At 33.6% G+C, this 20,319-nt stretch overlaps 1 protein-coding gene across 6 annotated transcripts; it reads left to right on the top strand.

Annotated features, from left to right (window-relative positions):
- The first annotated feature begins 1,420 nt into the window (after window positions 1–1,420).
- LOC149905230 (carbonic anhydrase 13-like) lies at window positions 1,421–19,959 on the top strand. Of its 6 annotated transcripts, none has more exons than XM_090106292.1 (7): window positions 1,421–1,553; window positions 2,184–2,726; window positions 6,180–6,329; window positions 15,218–15,356; window positions 16,959–17,155; window positions 18,443–18,582; window positions 19,794–19,959. In XM_090106292.1, the coding sequence occupies exons 2-7, from the start codon at window positions 2,339–2,341 to the stop codon at window positions 19,917–19,919; spliced, it is 1,140 nt and encodes a 379-aa protein (XP_089962418.1). In that variant the 5' UTR covers window positions 1,421–1,553; window positions 2,184–2,338; the 3' UTR covers window positions 19,920–19,959. The 6 variants fall into 6 exon arrangements, with proteins under 6 accessions (XP_089962418.1, XP_089962415.1, XP_089962414.1 ...); XM_090106289.1 differs by having other exon boundaries at window positions 1,421–1,573; XM_090106288.1 differs by having other exon boundaries at window positions 1,421–1,611.
- The last annotated feature ends 360 nt before the right edge of the window (window positions 19,960–20,319 follow it).

Genomic DNA, 20,319 nt, shown 5'->3' with positions numbered 1-20,319 from the left:
CAAGAAAGCGTAACAGACAGACAGACAGAGTTACTTTCGCATTTATAATATTATAAAGTAGGGATAGTAGTTAGGGATTGTAGGGATAGTAGGGATTTTAAATATACGTACCAATTAAAGTAAAACATTTTTTAAATAGACCGTATAATATTATAAATCAATAAATCATAAACTATATGATACAAGTACTCGTTGAGTTCATTACATAAATTATTGACGATTACTTTTAATCAATGCAGGTCACCATCGATCGTTAGAAAATGCACTGCGGTACAGATAGCAACACAGCATGATACATCACGATATGCATTTATTGTACTAATGTGAACTTAAGATCTAAGACATAAATGTGTAAATAAAGAATGCGTCAATTTCCTTATCGCTAAACTTGATAGAGGCGTTGTATAATAACAAGACAAGAATGTTTTCGCTATTCATTAAGGCGAATCTCGGTTGTGATGTTTTAATTAATTATTTATTTTTCAACAATATGCGATGATTAATATCTTACATGTTTCTAGGATGAAAAAGATTCTAATATACTTTTCCTCGAAATGGGAACCATATGTAATCTATGTTTCTTTTATATATTCACTTACAACTTTGCTTCGTGCTATTTTTTTTCCAATATCAACTAGTTGAAAATTGTGTCCTTCCCAAACAACAACAAACCCCAATTTTCTTCCTCCTAATTAATGAATGTGATACAGTAATTTCTACACAAATTTATGATATTATCTCTAGAGCATTAATCAGGGTTTTCTACGACGTCACGTCTGCGGTGAAATTCCCAATTTAATTCTATATAACCATGAATTAAGGTTGGCTTATTTAATTATAAGCAAATCTTGTTAATACAGTATCTTTCCGGAATACTAATGATGATCGTACAAAGTGTTGTTTCGAATCTAACCTTCGACAGTAATTACAAGTGTAGAGTGAGGGAAAAGTTTATTAAGCTACGGAAAATACGGATCAAATATAAAACAGGTACGTAAATGAAGAATTAACAATGAAGGACCAGTGATTACACTATATAATATAACACTACATTCGTTTAAACGTTGGTTTAAACAAAATGTATGATTTTCTATTTTCTTATTGTTCATAAACTGATTGTCTCTCTGAATTAAAATATGTAATAAACTGTAGTAAAACTTGTGACTTTTAGGTGGTCATTAAGTTTGCAATTTTCATGTTACGCCATTTATAACTGAAGAATTTGTATTCGCTTGGTGTCTGAATAATAAAAAATAATGTGAAACTGACAAAAAAACAAAACAGACGAATAAAGCTATTGCATAATAAATATAAAATTGATATGCCCCTTAAGCGAATATATTGTACGTATGAACTATGTGTGTATCGAAACTAGCAATGCCCGAGCACGTGGAAGTCAGCAGTTATCTAATCGGCGCTGTGACGAACACCATCTATCAATTTATCGAGGAATTCTATTTATCGTTTCACTAATCCCAGTTGTTAAAGTGCCACTTTGTTTTCGTTAACGTCCGCACTCAGAAAATTTGATTGAGAGGTCAGGAAGTAGTCTGGTTTGCAGTATTATTCTGGAGTAAAATAACGGAATTTTTTTTGTGAATTATTCGAGAAGTATTATTGATGTTACATTTTTGTCATGTTTTACATGATTTATATCAAATTATTATTAGTGGTTTTATTTCAAAGGTACTGTTGAAGAAACGTAAATATTGAAAGAGGATTATAAAATCTGTTGCTGTTGATAAGATAAGATTACTGAAATACAATACTCTGATAATGCACTTTTGTGTATGCGTTTATTAGATAAGATTTTTTTTGTTACTTGCAAAAAATGTTTTTTAGCCGTCATGTGTATAGAAACTGCATAGTCAATCTATTTTCATAACAAATCTAAGCGATAGACGTCAAATATGACTTATAACTTATTATTTTTATACTTTGCGTCCTTTTTATAGGTCATGGCTTAGTTTAAAGCCATTTTCATACTTCTTTTATCCAAAATAACAGGCCTATAAATCGCAAACTTCTGTTAAGGTTCTAAATCACACGTATATTGTATAACAATGTAAATGGGAACTTGCGTACAATGTGAATAAACGTTTCCTTATTACGAGTTAAATTTGTGAGAAATACTGTATTGTAAGAAATTGTATAAGAATCAGTATTGTGACCTATTTATTTAGTGGCCAGCCAGTTTCTTCCTTAACATGAAGTCAGCGAAGTGTAAAATGTGTTCAAAATAATTGTATTCAATAAAATTCCCTTTCTATGAGTGCCAAAGAGAAAGTAAGAAGAACCAGATTTCATTAATGTATCAAGATACATCTACAAGACCATCATGGCGTATCCTGAAACATCTGCTATGAACCAACAAGATAGGATAACCGAAATACGAAAAGAACTGAGAGACATTAAATCTGAAATTCAAATAATTAAAAACATTACTAGACAACTAAAGAAAGATTGCAGTAAGAGTGATACAGAACTATCTTCTATTAAACTCGATAAGTCAGCGCAAGAGCATAAACTTTTGACACTAGGTAATGTAAATAATACATTAGAAGATGTATTGACGTACCATGATAATCATAGTGATATATTTTGTGTGAAACAAAGTGATGGTGATATTAAATCAAAAACTGTGGTCCAAGATTTAAGTACCGAAAGTGAACATAAGATAGATCCTAGAATATATCGGGAACAGAGCATGAATGCGAAAAATCTTGGTGAGTTAATTACATCTTTATACTAGTTGACCTTGCAAACGTTCTGTGAGAACACACTTATCATCTAGCTCGACATATAGTTACTATATTCTATAATATTATGAACTAATCTCACTCTAGTCAAATCCCTATACCTAAACAAAATAATGAGGCTAAGATAATACGCGTGTTCATATGAAACGATTTCGGCTTGGAGGCTCCGCTCAATAATATATTAATAAAGAAATATCACTAGCTCGTCTGTTGGCAATACAGGCATGTATCTTGGGAAATCTCGTGCGTAATTTTTTTTTACTTCTTTATGTTCTCACATTTCATTCATAATAGATCTTCCAAGTTTATAGATTGATTAAATATAAGTGCATTTGTGTTTAAGCGCGTACTTGGGCAATGTCATCTCTCCCACGCACTTAGATCGTCGAAAAATAATGGCCGAATTATGCCGTGTCATTGAGATAATATTACTATACGTATGGAGGAGACACCACGAACAAAATCAGTGCGCCATTTTTTTGCTCTAACTAAGTTTTAAAAATTATTATCAGCTAGTTAGGGTTCTTACCCATGAAAGTTATTCCTTTGCACATTTCCGTATTATTTGTGCAATATCGTAACACACACGAAGGCATATTTGATGCGTTTCACTTTAAAACCATTAAAAAAACCGCTCAACATACGCGGAACATAAGTGATGTAGGCGGTGTCGTCTCCATATATGTATATCTCAATGTGCCGTGTACAATATTATTATGGTGCATTTACACATTCGTGTTCTCCATTCGCCTCTTCATTCACTTGTTTCACGAACACGAACCACCGTTTATACATTCATAAGTAGTAAATGAAGTTCGTGTTCGTCCAAAATAACCGCTTTAAACACAAATAGCGAAATCGAGTGCGCTATTTACATATTATGCTATGTACACGTATGTAATATGTTAGCTGTTATTCGCCTCGCTGATCGCCTTGTGATTTTCACGAATGTGAAAATACACCATTAGACTTTATTTACAAATTTAATAGCTCAATTTGATAAATAAACTGAAACACAGCCAAAATTAGTGCTAATAATTAATAATATATAGGTAGTGTTTGTTCAAAATTCTGAATACCTGATATTATGATTTACAAAGGCGCTTATCAGAATTCATGTACACACATTCATTATCAAAACAGCATTATTTCACTCAAATTCCAGAGATTATGATTTGTAGTAACCGCGATTTTACTAAAATTGGTTTGTTTATTAATTATTGTTTCATAATATTGACGTTGAAAATGTATGATTTAAATTTGATATTAGAAAAAATAATGCATTATAAAATTACGTCCTTTAATTAATATTCGATCTCTATAAAAATAAGCAATACGTAAGTATTTTAAATAAACAGTTTAATACTTTAAATTGCCATTTTTTATTAAATGTGATAATTATCTATTAATATACAGTCTTACATACTAGTAATTAGTGAAAAGGTAGGCTCTAGGCACACTAAAACTAAACGTATCGTCAGTATCGTTTTGTTACAAAAGCTCGAATTCATGCGGAAACGCGGCAAACAAAATAACTTCTATTCTAATCATGAACAAGTTAATTTCACTATCTCGGATTAAAATATATTCACGCAAATAATGTCTCAAATTGTTTTTGTCAAACATATCGATAAGGGAATTTAGCATGGGCAGTCGTTAATCAAAATGTGATAAAGCAATTTTTATCATAGATTAGATAGAACCTTGAGTGTGAATCAATTTCTTAAATTCGCAGTACACAAGCAGACGTAGCATACATTATTAGAATAAATAATTACGTGAAAATGAATTGTAACAAAATTGTTAGTTCGGTTAGCAACACCAAAGTATTCCCTTCAAACACAGCCGCTACATCAGATGGTAATGTATTTTTTTTTCTTTTTTCTTTTTTTTTCTGATTCTAAGGCAGTGGGCCAGCAAGCCGAGACAAATGGTAGAAGAATAGAATAACTCTAAAGAAATCCATAAAAATTTACTTCGGCTGGATGGGAATTATGGTCGTGGTCGTCGTCGTCGTTGGTAGTGTGACTGAACCATTACTAGAATGTCATGAGCATATGTCAATAATAATTAGCGATAGCAGTTTCTATTCTTTGGCGTCTCTGACACTTGTCTAAAGACTAAGTTTCGATAGGATTGATCTTTCATCAATATTATCCTAAAATTGGATTTTATTGATATAGTTATAACTTTATATAAATAGTATCATTCCGATATTGATCTCGAGATATTGTTACAAATTTTATCTAACAATCGTCCATCGATTTATATAATAGTTATCATTTTCTTTTAATTTTATATAATACCTATTTACCATAAATTATAATATAGAGCTATAATAAAAAAAATATTGTTTAACCCAGCAAATATTAAAGCAATGATGATGACAACAGCTCTATTTTAATAATATATTTAAACTACTAGATTTCCGCCCGCGGCTTCGCCCGCGTTTTCAAAGAAAAACTCGCATAGTTCCCGTTCCCGTGGGATTTCCGGGATAAAACCTATCCTATGTGTTAATCCAAGTTACCCTCTATATGTGTGCTAAATTTCATTGTAATCGGTTCAGTAGTTTTTACGTGAAAGAGTAACAAACATCCATACATCCATACTTACAAACTTTCGCCTGTATAATAGTAAGTAGGATAGAATGGAGGGAACATTTAAAATAAAAAATTGAAATCTTGGTAAATAGACAGATTATTCCCATCCTGCAAATGATTAAATTCACCCTGAGTAGTTTTTGCAAGGGTATTGTGAAAAAATATCTCAATCTAGACTCATTTTTTCGGTCCACCACTATGGTGTATGTATTTGTTTTTGATTTCAAAATTGTGACAATATTTAAGCAACATATAAATATCTACTTTTATATGAAAATGGTTTATTTTATTAATAAACTCGTATAGAAATAATCTCGTAGCAAAACTATTATGTAAATCAAATATGTAATAGTTGGTGTACAAAGGATAAGGTGTTATCAAATATTGATACGATAATCTACGACAGAAGTTTTATAATGGGAAATAGATTTCGTACTTTTTTTACTGCTCTAAGATTAATATTGGAATATTAATTAATAAAGTACCTACCTACTTTTTTTGGATACATTTTAGGCATAGTTTTAATGAAATTTTTATACCTACAGAATATATTTTCCCTTACGATAAATTGTAAAAAGATTGAAAAATCAGATTTGTTACTTATCTTATGTTTTCCACGTGTTTGAAAAATATAGTTCAATCTTTCTTCAGTCTTCAGTTTCAGGCACGTGTAATCTTTATGTAAACCTTTACAAGTAACTATAAAAACTAAAACAACAACTTATTAACAACTAAATTGTTGCGCAGTTCCAGAAAATTTCCAAATAGTCGCTATTTCAAATTTCACCCAAAAAATATAATTATAATCTCGTTTCAGCGGAACAAATTTCGAAGCTCAGAGCGTCACAGTCGCCCATAGCCATATCTGTCAGCCGCTGCCCCACGTGGTCGTCTCTGGAACCTTTAAAGTTCAAAGGCTACTGGGACAATGAGGCGACTGGAGTGCTCTTGAACACTGGCCAAACGGGTAAGAATATTTAATTAAGTAGACTTGTTTAATTGCTTTTTGTTGAGAATATATTAAGTTACTTATTAATCACTAGCTTCCACCCACGACTTCGTACGTGCATCCCCGTTTTTTACCCGTTCCCGCAAGAATTTCGGGAAATCCTTTCTTAGCGGATGCCTACGTCCTAACATCTACGTACATGCCAAATTTCAGCCCGATATGTCCAGTGGTTTGGGCTGTGCGTTGATAGATCTCTATATCAGTCACCTTTGAGTTTTATATATATAGATTTTTGGTAACGTGAGCTAGACTACACGTCGCATTTTCGTGGAATATGGAATATTCGTATTCAGATGAAATATTTTAATAGACAGTCATTAATAATTTATTAATGTATTATGTCCATATTAATTACAATGTAAAAAATGTTAACCTTCGTCTATCAGGTACGTATGTAGCTTCCACAATAAAAGCTTATCGTGAGCGCTTCATAGCCTTATCCGTCCACGGCCCGCGCCTTCCGCGGATTCCCATAGGAATGAGATTTTCATGTTCAATTCATTTAACGCTGACTCATGATTCAATAAAAACTTAACCGTTGAACCAGTTTACTGATAACAATGATAAAATATAAGGAAATACAATGCTATCAATAACGACAAAATTTCTTGTAACATTCTATATAGAATAATCTTGTAAATTATTACGTACGTTATAGGGATTTCCCGTTTAATACGTCTGGGTTGAGCCGATAAAAAAAGACTTACAGCTAATACGTACATAATATTATACACCGTAAAGATAAGAAACCGACTTTTCTTGTGGTAAAAGTTCTTTTTAAAAAATGAAGTAGTTTTTTATTTAATTAGTTATCTTATTAATTAAATCGCAACAAATAAACAAACAAAAAGTCCAGCTTTTATTTGAAGTCCCATGTGCCTAGTGGGGTAAGGGGAAGATGCACATTTTTTTTCTTCATCTCCCCCGGGAATAGAAACCCAGGACGCCTCGGTTCTACGCTTACGTGTCAACCACTGTACCAAGGAGTCGGTCAAGTTTTTTTTTTAATATTGCTTTAATTTACTGACGCATTATGTTAAAAATAAATAATTAAATTGGCGCTTAATTATTATTTTTTAGATTCGTGATAATGTTGTTATTGCGATAAGTTTCTTTATAAGATCATTGCACTTTATGTGTAATCAATTAGTTCATTTTGATAAAAAATAAAGGTGGCATTTGATAATAGCTGTGTTTTACCTGAAAATAAAACACATATTAAATACTTACCTATATTTGAAGCTTACTTCATTGAGAAGGCACCTAGCTTTTTCCGCCTATTCTTCCCTCTCTTTCTGTTGTATGTATGCTATCTCTCTCGCACACCTCTCCACCAGGTGGCGGGGCGCACGATAATGTCGGGCGCTGGATGTTTTTCATTGAGTCGAAATCCACAACAGGTGGACGTTAAGTGTAAGCTTCAAATATAGGTAAGTATTTAATATGTGTTTTATTTTCAGGTAAAACACAGCTATTAAACACTTGACCGTAATTTGAAGCTTACTTCATTGAGACCTGTTTGTTACCCACCTGGTGTACAATATATGGACGCCAATGTGAATTTGAATACATAAGTAATTACTTATTTCTTTATTTGAAAGAGTAAGGTGTGCAGATAGTATACCTACCAATAAATCACACAAATTTTTATATTATATAATATATTAACAATCCCAGATGAAAAGTTAATCAAATAAGAACCAAAGAGTTAATCATAATGATTAAAAGTATTAGAACTTATGTGATTGGTTCAAGCGTACCTTAGTTAACCTTTTGGGCTTGAAAGGTTAAAGTTACTACAATTTTCACTATCTTTAGCGTAAATCTGCGAAAGCGCCAGTAACGACTTTCAATTACGCATTTAGATGTTACTTACAAAATGAAGCAACAGCTGATCCCGACGAGGCAAAAATACCTCAAACTCAAACCTTTATTTATTCAATTAGAACTCTGTAGAAGCACAATTGAATCATCTTAACATAGAATTACCACCTGTCTCAACTCACACAGTTTTAACCCAACCTGCTACAAGCGGACAAGAAGAGAACTTGGTCCTTACTTTTGGGGTCAGAAATAAATTTAAAAGGTCACCCCTTGATTAAGGCAATAAAATATCAAAACAGGTAAACGGTTTTAATTATAATACAGATTTTTAACATCCAACCAAACCGTGCGGTATCTATTAATGTTTAGAGCCAACGCCACCAATCATAATCTAAACATGGCTAGTACTTTCAGTACAATGCATGAATTATTTATTTAAAACTGATAGGTCATAAACTCTGTACTGGAAACAAATATACTGAACTTAAGAGACTAAAATGATAAGGAGCTTATCTGTGTCCCAAAACTGCAATTACTACAGCCAAGTACGTTACTTTTAATCAATTCGGTTTTAAGATATAATTATGATTTCCATCAGAACTTATATACCGAAAGCCTCGGGACTACATAACGTGACTTATCTTCTTATATATAAAAATGAATCGCAAAATGTGTTGGTAAGCGCATAACTCGAGAACGGCTGAACCGATTTCGATAATTCTTATTCCTTGAAGTGAAAGATGGTTTTTATGTAGAGAAAACGTAAGTACCACGAGCGAAGCCGGGGCGGACCGCTAGTTTATAATAATAGTGTTTGTGCACAACACTAGGCAGTCAACAGCTATATGAACGTCAGATAGGAAAAGAGCCAAATTTATCCAGTCAGTAACAAAGGATTTTAACTATAGTTACTTTATTCTAATTCAACCAACTACTACTAGCTACTCCGTATGTCTTTTGGATAGACGGAGGCAAATAGGATTTTTATTCCAACTATATCATTTGATAATTTTGAAAATGTACTCCACATTTTCATACCGTCAGAGTCATTTTGCAGATTATAGTGGTGCAGCACTGAACACTGTCTATTAGGTGGCTGATGCTGCTGACCGGGCCTTCAGTTCCGCTTTCCAGAATACCTTCACCCTTCTAGGTGTTACTACTACTGAAATAGCGGTACTCTATCGCGTCGTTCAGGTCTCTAACTGACTAGGATTTCTCATATTATCGTAACAACCCTCGCTCGTTCTAACGAGGATAAATTATCGCCAAGGAATTCTGCTGCAGGATAATGGCAAGAGAGATTATAAGCTTAACTATGCACTATTATGTTAAGGAATATGGTGGGTTTTGAATACTATCGTCGTCTGAAAGTATCTCCTTTCGATTAACTGCATTAAGGATGCAGATCTGATCCCATCTTTGTTCCGTAGGAATGCTACGACAGTCTAAACGTTACACTGAACAAAGAAAATTGCCCTGAATATAGTCGGTTGTTCCAACATCCGTAATATGGCTAGCCTAAGGTTAGTTATCCCTTGATTGTAACTGCTACCAATGGAGGCATTGCTCTTGTGTTGTCCACAGTTGTGCGAGTGCAAAAATGAAGAACTGAGCTCGTGGGGAGCTATGTCGAATGAATCTGTGTTAAGATTATGACAGTATAGGTTATTCATCCGTAAACACGCGAGGCAGCCACGGACAGCGATATAGCAAGAACTAAACTAGCAAAGTTTAGTTCGCTTACCAGACTTTGTCATGTTTTAAATGCAGTATATCCTCTGAATAGCATTGCATTTATGACTATTGATAAACTTAATTCACCCGTAAACACGAGAAGCAGGCACGGATAGCGATATAGCAAGAACTAAACCAGCAAAGTTTAGTTCGCTTACCAGACTTATATTTTAAAAGCCGTATAGCCTGTACATTTCATTTATTGCCCCCCCCCCCCTCAAAGCAAAGAAATGAGAAGTCATTTGGCAGAGCTTTCTCGTTAAGGGTAGGGGTTCCAAGTAATATCTAATAATAAGAGGCTTTTGTTTGGAAAGATTGACTTTCCGTTATTTATCCTCTATCCTATGTAACTCGACAGTCAGTATTCTCAGCATTCGTTGAGTACCTACTTAAACGTTTTACGTTAATAGTTGTATATAACTTTATTATACAATATAATAATCCTGGTGGGATGACAAAAAACTTGTCTAACAAACGATTATCCTAATCCCTCAGCGATTTATTGTTTGAGCCCCGAAGAAAAATCTCATGGGTGCAATAATGAGGTCAAATGGGTTGAAAAACGAGTCAAATAAATTGCCTACAAGACCGGGCAACTAAAATAGGCCTATGAGAGGTCAACTATACGTAATCAATCGTCATTTGTTACATTCAATCGCTTTGCGATTAAAAAATCTCTTCCGATGTTTGTATATGAAAATTGGTCGGCTAGTGCCATTTAATTACGATACCAAACATACCGTTGACACAAGGCTTGGTGACAATCCTCGAAACCACCGCCACAAATCATCTGCGAGATGATATTTGATCCGACTCGCCTTCCTTTGTTGTGATTAGGCTTTGCATTGGTAAATACAATTTGTTCAATTCCAATTTCCATAATTGGTAAACCAATGGTGGTTTCCTGATTCCTGAAGCGTAAACTTTTAGGATACGAAGTATCAATTTCATGCGCCCATTATTTGACGTATCTAACCTTTATTGTATTTATTAGGTCATTTACTATACTGCCCACTGTGAAGTAGATTTCAAAACCTTTTTCTACCTACCTTAGAAGAGTGAAGATCCGATACGGTCATATCCAAAACTTCTTTCGTGGGTCCTCGTTGACAAAAGCAAATATCTATGATCATTTTAATGATCAATCCTTTGTATATTTGCACCAATCGCCATTAAAGCCCCGCGAGGGCTGATATATATTTGCACCATTTCCCCGTGGGGACGGTTGTTATCAAAGCCCCGCGAAGGCTGATATATATTTGCACCATGTCTCCGTGAGGTACTGTTGTAATCAAAGCCCCGCGAGGGCTGATATATATTTGCACCATTTCTCCATGAGGGACGGTTGTAATCAAAGCCCCGCGAGGGCTGATATATATTCGCACCATCTTTTCCGTGAGGTACGATTGTAATCAAAGCCCCGCGAGGGCCGATATATATTTGCACCATTTCCCTGCGAGCGACAGCTGCGCGAGGGATGTTTGTAACTAGAAATAAGTAGGGCCTGCCAAAAAATGCTTAAGAGACACCCTGCGAGGGTGAATTTGACCTGGCTAACCCCTGCGAGGAGTAGTGGCCTCATTTATGTATTCTGCTTCGAGCAAGAATACACCTTAGTGCTAATATAAAAATAGCAGTAAATAATCATTTAAATAATATAGCAATTAACAAGGTCCTTTAACTTATTTTCCAATGTTAGCGACATTTAATAAATTCATAATTCAAATCAATTCACAAAATTTTAAAATGAACTTCGATTCATATTTATTTTTGTTCATGCAATCGATGTAACATTTAGTTGCTTTATATCCGTTAACATTCACGAACGCAACCATACCGTCGTAGGACGTTATATTTAATTGCACAAAATAATCTCCACTCACCCGCAATTTTTTACTTTTTGTCAAGGTGTACAAGTTTATAATATTATTCTAAAACGTTAGAAGTGAATTGTAAATCCTTTGAAATAAGTGTATCTAAATCTAATTTATAGTAAGATATCTCGATAATTATTATACGATAACCCTTTCAGCACAAGTTCAGTAAACCAAAAAATTTAATTGTAAAATTTTTGGTACTTACTCGTTTTAACAAAAAAAGTTGCATCATTTGAACATAGGAAACGTAATTTTCAATCAAATTAGCCGTGTGTAATATGTCTATTTTCACATAAAAACGGATCAGAATAATACTCATAAAAGGACACGTATAGACTACGGATAGTTTTGAATGTGTGGAACATTCATGGTACGTATCTACTATACATGAGCGAATTCCATCATTATTCAGTTGAGCGGTAACTCCCGTACGATTTATAAAATAATATCACAACATGTTCTGACATGTCGTGACTTCTTGGAGCTGACTCATCTCGTTCGATAATTTTTAGTAATAAACTATGATAGGAATTCCGATCCGTTCCTAGCGATAACGACAATGTAATAAAGTCGTAGCAATGGATTGTATGCCTGTAAAGCTTTGAGTTGGCTCATATCCATAGTAAGTATTAATTGTAATTTTTCCACGAAAAATTCACTTGTACCCTTGTAATAAAAACACATTATTAAAAATGAAATAAAATATTAAAAATATCTATATAAAAGAGAGGGTATTTGATATATCTAGTAATATCAAATAATCACAAAAGTAATATTAACGATTCGAGTAAAGCCGAACGGTAACACCGTTAAAATAGCTTTACTCACAGTATTAAAAATTCAAATATTAATTAAGTAGTACATATTGCATAATGAAATATTTCAAAAGAAAAGTTACTATTTCAAGTAAAATGTAACGGTTGTATCGTTAATTTTAAATATCTTTATTCATGCTATTAAGTGAAAAACATCCAGCGCCCGACATTATCGTGCGCCCCGCCACCTGGTGGAGAGGTGTGCGAGAGAGATAGCATACATACAACAGAAAGAGAGGGAAGAATAGGCGGAAAAAGCTAGGTGCCTTCTCAATGAAGTAAGCTTCAAATTACGGTCAAGTGTTTAATATGTATCCATTACTTATGTTATCCATACTAATATTATAAATGCGAAAGTAACTCTGTCTGTCTGTTACTCAATCACGCCTAAACTACTGAACCATTTTTCATGAAATTTGTTATGGAGATATTTTGATACCCGAGAAAGGACATAGGCTACTTTTTATACCGGGAAAATGATGCAATCCCGGAAATCCCACGGGAACGGGAACTATGCGGGTTTTTCTTTGACTGCGCGGGCGAAGCCGCGGGCGGAAACCTAGTATATAATATTTTTAACTGGTTCATATTTTTTACAAAAACTAGAACAATAACTATGTAATAGGTTTACGAAAACCATGGATAATAATATTTTCACTTAAAATATTTTTATACATTTTCAAGACCTAAAAAAGTTTTTTGCCTTGCCTATCCTCAACCTGACCCTCTATTATAAATTGAGCCCATTACCTTATGCAAACACTGTGAGAATAATAATAAAAAAAATATTATAAATTATAGTCCACTTTATATTTCATCAATATTATATTTTTTTAAAACAAACTGCTACGTTAACAGTTTTACATCTTTAAACAATAATATGTTGATTGAGTATTGAGTTAATTTTTATACGTTTTGGAATTTAATATTTCTTTCTCCTTCCATATGGAACCAGTTCTAAGAGAAGCTAAGAATATTAGAATATTAAATCAACAGCCTGCAGAGTAATCAAAATGGCAAGAAACGTTACCGTTTCAAATTTTATTTAACCCTGTTCATTTGAAAATTTGACCGTATTCACTTAAGATAAAGTTCATAATTCATTATAGAGCCTTTTGGATTTTATACCTACTAAAATGTCTATTGCGTTGGTAACAGATATATGACAAGAAATAAATATAAATCTTTATCGTGATATTTCCTTATTCATAATTTACGTTTGAACAGATTAATATCTATTATCAATAGCTATTTTGATATTTTCTAAGTTCAATAGATATTGTACGTTATATCCAAAGTTTTGAAGCAACGTTAGATTACAAATAATAAAAAGCAAGTTACAATTTCTCGTTTTACTGTTACGATATCAACATAATACAGGTTATATTTGTCTATGATAATACGATTATTTATATTTATTTTATTTTATTGTGTTTATGTATACTGGTTTATATTTATACTGCAATATTATGTTCACTATTGACTAATAGCACAAGCGAAAGTTCGAACAAGCTGGATAAAGTTAAAATTAAAATTCCTGGTTTTTAGCCGGGAGCGTACATTACAACAACTACTTTGAACTTTTCAAAGAGTTGTTTATCATTTAGTCGTTTTTAAAGTTTGTTGTTTGTAATAGCTGATTACAATGAACTTTCAAATATTTTGCTTTACATAATTATATTTCCTTCAACCAGTCAAATTATGATCATCAAATATAGCTAGCTTTAGTACCTAATTATTGTGTATCTAATCTTGTGTTCGTTCTTTTAGGAGACGTTGTTTTACAGGCAATATCATAATCTATTTTTTATATCTTATTCTGAACAAATTATTTTATTGTTCGCTACTATTAAATTCTTTCATATCTTTATTATGTAGATATGTAGATAATTACCATTTTCAATTTTCTCTTACCTGCAGAGACATAGGTATTAGGTATCCTAAACTGTGCTAGCCAAGCGATTGTTGGCAGATGTATAAGCTCGGGGTATCAAACGTTTTCGTTCCTGTGCTTATATTTTTACAGTAATAAAATTTATTTCATTCATTCTCCCCTACACGAAGTACACCATACAGATTGCAGATATGCTGTGTTTCATTGTGGAAAATATTCCGCGCGGAAATTACCATTAATAAAATTACGAGTGTTCAATAGCGCTTCTTCTAACTTATCTGTTTATTCCTCTCTCGCAATCTTTCGACATTTGTATAATAATTCAAAGCCAGGAAGGGACCACCATTTATTAAAAAAATTTATGTAAAAATGTATTTCTCTCATATAATATCTTGTATATTTGTGGAAAACAAATTATGCTCTATGGTGGATCATAGATGGTTATTTAGTAGATATTATATTATGCTTATTTAGATTGCATTACATTATTTAATTTTACCTATAAATTAAATGCAACAAGGCATATTTAACAGATGAAAAATGCACAGGTACCTACCAATTATATATTCAATATCGTCACACTATTGTTATTCCCATTTAAAGACCTTAAACACACTAAATGTATATTGAAGATTTACAGCGTGGTCTTTCTTGCTGAAGTTTTATTGGACGTAGTAAAGCGGATATTTCTTTTTTCAGCATTCTTCACGTTAGATTCCGCAAAACGGCCATGTCTCAGTGGAGGTCCACTCATCGGCGAGTATATATTTGAGCAGATGCACTTCCACTGGTCAGTCGATGATTTTACGGGATGTGAACACGTTTTAGATGGACATGGGTGAGTTGCTCTTAGACTAGATTTCAAATAACGCCCTCATCTTAGGCTCTTACGCTTGTATTTTATTTAATTTTTAATTGAACCAGATAAAAATTACGACCGGCTTTAAAACATGACAGGCGCTCCTTACAATGGGCAGCGTTGGGCCTAAAAATAATCGTCGATGTTTGCCGCCAATACGGCGATAATGAATAAACTTTTACGATGACGGTCGATTAAAGACATTTTTGCCCTCTACACTTTAATGATTGCCTCTACTCGTCCAACGCAACGAGTTACAGTAATACAGTATATCCTAGTCCATCCTTATTTTAAATTATAATCAACATCATCAACTTAAGCTTTAATTTATTATGCTGATCAAGTGCGGGTTTGTAGATTTCATGTCGTCGAATAACTTTTCGGACATGTCAATTTACCGATTGCAGATGTGATGTAAATAATCGATTCACATTTTGCACATTTGTTTACTCTCTAATAGTGGGTACACACGTACGCACATGCTCGATAAACTTGCTCGATCTCGAGCAAGTACGAACGTGTGTACCATGCAAGTCTCAAGACAAATGCTCGAAGCCAACCATTTCAATCCAACAACTTCGATTCGAGCAAGATTCAAACCTCCATAATTTTTGCTCGATGTTCGAAGCAATCTTGTCTGTACGTGTAGCTGCGACTTCGAGCATGTCAGTCGTGAGCGAGTGATTAATCGAAAAGGTTGTGCGTGCGCAGCTGAAATGTCGGACTTTAGAGCGTTTACTCGTGATTTTGTGGAACAATTTATAAACATGTATCGAGAAGAAGAGTGTTTATGGAAAACAACGTTAAAAGAGTACAGCGACAAGGGTAATAGAAACGCTGCGTATGATCGTTTAATTTTATTATGCAAAACGGTGGAACCAAACATTGACAGAAATGGAGTGATAAAAAAAATTAACTCTCTAAGGGCATCTTGGAGGAGAGAGAAGAAAAAAATTTCCCACCAAACACAACAACGTATCGTCCATTGCTCGAAGAGTTTCAACGCACACTGAACATGATCTTCGCGCAAGCTTTTACGTGTAGACGCGAGTTCAAGCATGTCTGTGCTATAGCTTTGTTCGAAGAGACTTGCTCGACTAGCAAGTATGTACGTGTGTACCCACCATAACCCTCGAACTCTGATTGAAGTGAGAAGCCTTCCGCGCTGAGTCATCGCCGCTTCATTATGTCCCTTGTCGAACCCGTCTATTTTAGATGCGTTGAAATAGTGTCGAATAGGCGGAAAATATAGCCATGCCAAAATTATATTTATAGCTAATGTTAGCGGTCTCATTTGTAGAATATTTATACTATGCATTATGAATGACTAAATGGTAAAATGTTTTAAGTTACGTATAGATTCGTTGTACACGCTTCACAATACGAAAGTCAAATGCCTGACTCGTGTAGCCAGCCTACGCGAGCGAGTGACTTGTAACTAATCTGTTTTATGTGTGAGAGGCGTCGATTATAAACAGCCGATACCGTTTTAAAATGCAATATTGTCGGAGTATTACCTGGATCTGTATATTCTTTTGATACGTCTTTGAACCTTTAAAAAGGAACTATTATTTCTTTCAGGTACGCGGCAGAATGTCACTTAGTGCACTTCAACAGTAAATATGAATCCATGGAAGCAGCAGTGGCCCACCCAGACGGTCTGGCTGTGGTCGGATTTCTCCTAGAAGCTGTAGACGTTCCAAACCCTTGCTTTGACCAGTTCGTCGAGGGTCTGGATCTAATTAAGAAGCGGGATAATGCAGTGCATTTACCGTCTGGTGAGCTTTTGCGATTTTATATATTGTAGTCTTATCAATTACGTACATTACATGTAAAATTTGTATTTGGACCAAACACTATAAATCATAATGTTATAGTTAATTTAAGTTAACACAAGTTTTATATATTACAAGCTGCTCGCCCCGGCTTCGCTCGGGTAGACGTTTTTGTAAGTTTTTAATATTTTTTATTCGATATAACATACTTCTAGTCTCTTCTCTCTCTGTTATGTAGGCGGAGTCCACTGTCCAATGCATCGAATCATTTTAAACCATTTTACCATTGAGTCATTCTATTTTTATGGAAACAAAAATAATTTTATTATTATTTTACGAATCAGTTGGGTTTAAAAAAGTATGTGTTCAATTTCCAGACTAAAATTTTGCTGGTCTGACACAAACAAAATTAATGTTCAAGTTCACACATCAAGAGCTATTTCAGCTCACAGAAGTTTTCATACGGGTGGGATTTATAACCTACTTCGGTGTTTGAGAACTGTTACGTGATCGATTTCAAATAGTTGATCCAGCAAGGAGCTTCAGCTGTTCTCCTTTCGTAACCGCCAAATATTCAATCAGATAATTTCGAAGTATTTTTTTTCCTACCACACACCTTTGAGTTACGAATAAATAGCACTATAACTACGCACGAATAAATATCACTACCTATAACTACGTGTATACTGTATAGGTAATATGTTCTTTGAAGCGTAACAATTGGTAACAATATTATGTGTGGTATAATCGTTTGTTTAATAAAAATTATATCTACTTTTAACGATTACTTAAGCACCGATAAATAATGATACATTCGATAAAGTTTACGATAAGCATCATATATTTTACTACTTATATACTTTGTTTGCTAACGCCGACATATCAAGTAAGCCACTTGACTGAGATTTTAATGTCCTTTATGAAATTGTCGCTCGTTAAGTACTCATAAAGTTAACGTTTGAAACACTACATATCATTTCGAGTGTTTTATACATGAGGTATTCTATTCATATTTATGTCGTATATTCATATTTATGTTTGTGACTGTTTTGATTTTCTGCTAGTTCTATTAACACTAATTTTGTACCTTCATAAAATGTAAAAGATATTGTATCAAGAATGAAATATGAAAAACATTTACCTGTCATTAGATATTATCAAAAAGTAGTCTGTAGCTTGTAGTTTCTATGAGCTACAAATCTTCTATAACTTTTTTCCAATAACTCTACTTACCAATAAATGATGTACTTCTTTCAATACACTAAAAGCTCAACGCGTGTCTCCTTACAGAATCATTATCCTGGATGGACAGAGCTGACGTCACGACGGGCAGCTACGTCACCTACAAGGGATCGCTGACCACGCCGCCCTACACTGAATGTGTCACATGGATCATCTATGAGAAGCCCGTACAAATTGGAACTGAGCAGGTGAATATATATTCCTAACTAGTGTGATATTCGATCGGTTTTTACCGCGTAATTCCCAATCGCGAGATACGATAGTCTACCAATATATTGTCGTATAACCTCCTCTTTTTTCCAGTGAAAATCTTATTAAAATCGTGGCTTATCTGATCCACAGACTGCGTTACAGATTCAATTTTAATTAAGTTTGTATTAGGTACACATGTCTATGAGAAGCTGAAAGTTGAACATTGTAGTTAGATACTGTCTAATGAGTTCCACGAATATCATGCTTAGCATTTATACAAATATTCAATTTAGCTAAATATAACATCATGACCTTTCCAACAGAGTCAGCATTCAAATAGAAATTCACGTGGTAGTTGTATGTCCACATTTGGATAGTAAGGTTGTTTATTCAATTAAATCAAGGGTCGTATTGTAATTATACGTACATTATACAGGCCTGTAATTACATAGGATCCTCAAATCAAATTGGGGAAATGATTGAAGCCTTAGTCCATCATTCAAAGACCAATTATTGAATGTTATATCACGTATCGTCACGTAGTAAGGAATGTATGATGAAGCCACTATTTCCGATGAATTAGTATTAAAAAAAAAAAGCTAGTGCTTTTACATAGCTTTACATCAATCTTCAGAGTAATGATTGTAACTTTGTAAAGTTTTCAATTCCTGAGGAAAATCGTACCTATTCTCGAATAAGTAACGGTATTTCTATTCATCATTGCAGTATATCGAAGCTTATTGACAATGTAAGTTTGACGTGATATATCTCTTCCCTTTCATACATAATATCACGTGCAAAGTTCTTTGTGATAGCTGTTTGTCCCAGTTTCACTCGGAAAGACATCGTTTTTAACACGCTTTTATTATAGCTTCACCTGTACAGTGTACGTTTGTATGCAACCGACTTCTTTAGACTCGATTTTGACTTACATTTAACTCAAACTTTGTACACTCATCAAGGTTTGGTGACAGTACCTAAAATAACTTTATAAGTTTATCTTATAAAAGCGTGTTTTTTAGTGGTTATAAAATATTATATTTGTTATTTAAAATATATTGTAGCTTTCAGATGTTGAAAGAATATTTTAATTCACCCTGTAGTTTCAGAGCCTATTCTTAGCAAGCAAATAAAATCAAAATCAAATCGTTATAATATTAGTATAAATTGACTGCTGATTGAATGCTTTCATACAATTTGTTCGCAGCTGGGTCTTTTGAGGCAATTGGAGGGCAACGACAGTACACCCATTGAGAGGAATGTGAGGCCAACGCAACGACACCCGCCCGGACACTCTGTTATATACGTGAAGCAAATGAAATCGAAACTGTGACCTGATATTTGTATTGTATGGAATATACGTATTTTTGTTATGATGTGTTTTATTTATGAGATCTGTAGAAGATAATATGAATAGATAATTGGGGTTTCGCTCATTAAATTCCAAGGTATACTATCAAAGTAAACCTTGTAAGTAAAAAATAGTAAAAAAATGATCAGTAAAAAACTAGTCAAGTAACTATATCGATAGGTACGTTACTCTTTCATGTGTCACATTAATATTTTCCATGTACTGAAATAAGGATGATGTGTCTATCAATCTTCTTCAATCAATCTTTGAATATATTTTTAACTGTGAGAATATTCATAATTTATTTGATGTAGTTTCATGTCTATAATATTATGAACGAGATGTCTATAATATTATGAACGAGATAAAAATTATTAATTAT

The sequence above is a fragment of the Colias eurytheme genome, chromosome 10, assembly GCF_061535395.1.
Source record: "Colias eurytheme isolate Ceu_HAF_F1 chromosome 10, ilColEury1 Martin Lab GWU primary, whole genome shotgun sequence".
In the NCBI taxonomy this organism is placed as follows: Eukaryota; Metazoa; Arthropoda; class Insecta; order Lepidoptera; family Pieridae; genus Colias; species Colias eurytheme.
The sequence above is the reverse complement of the archived record's forward strand: the minus strand, read 5'-3'. Positions and strand labels throughout refer to the sequence as shown.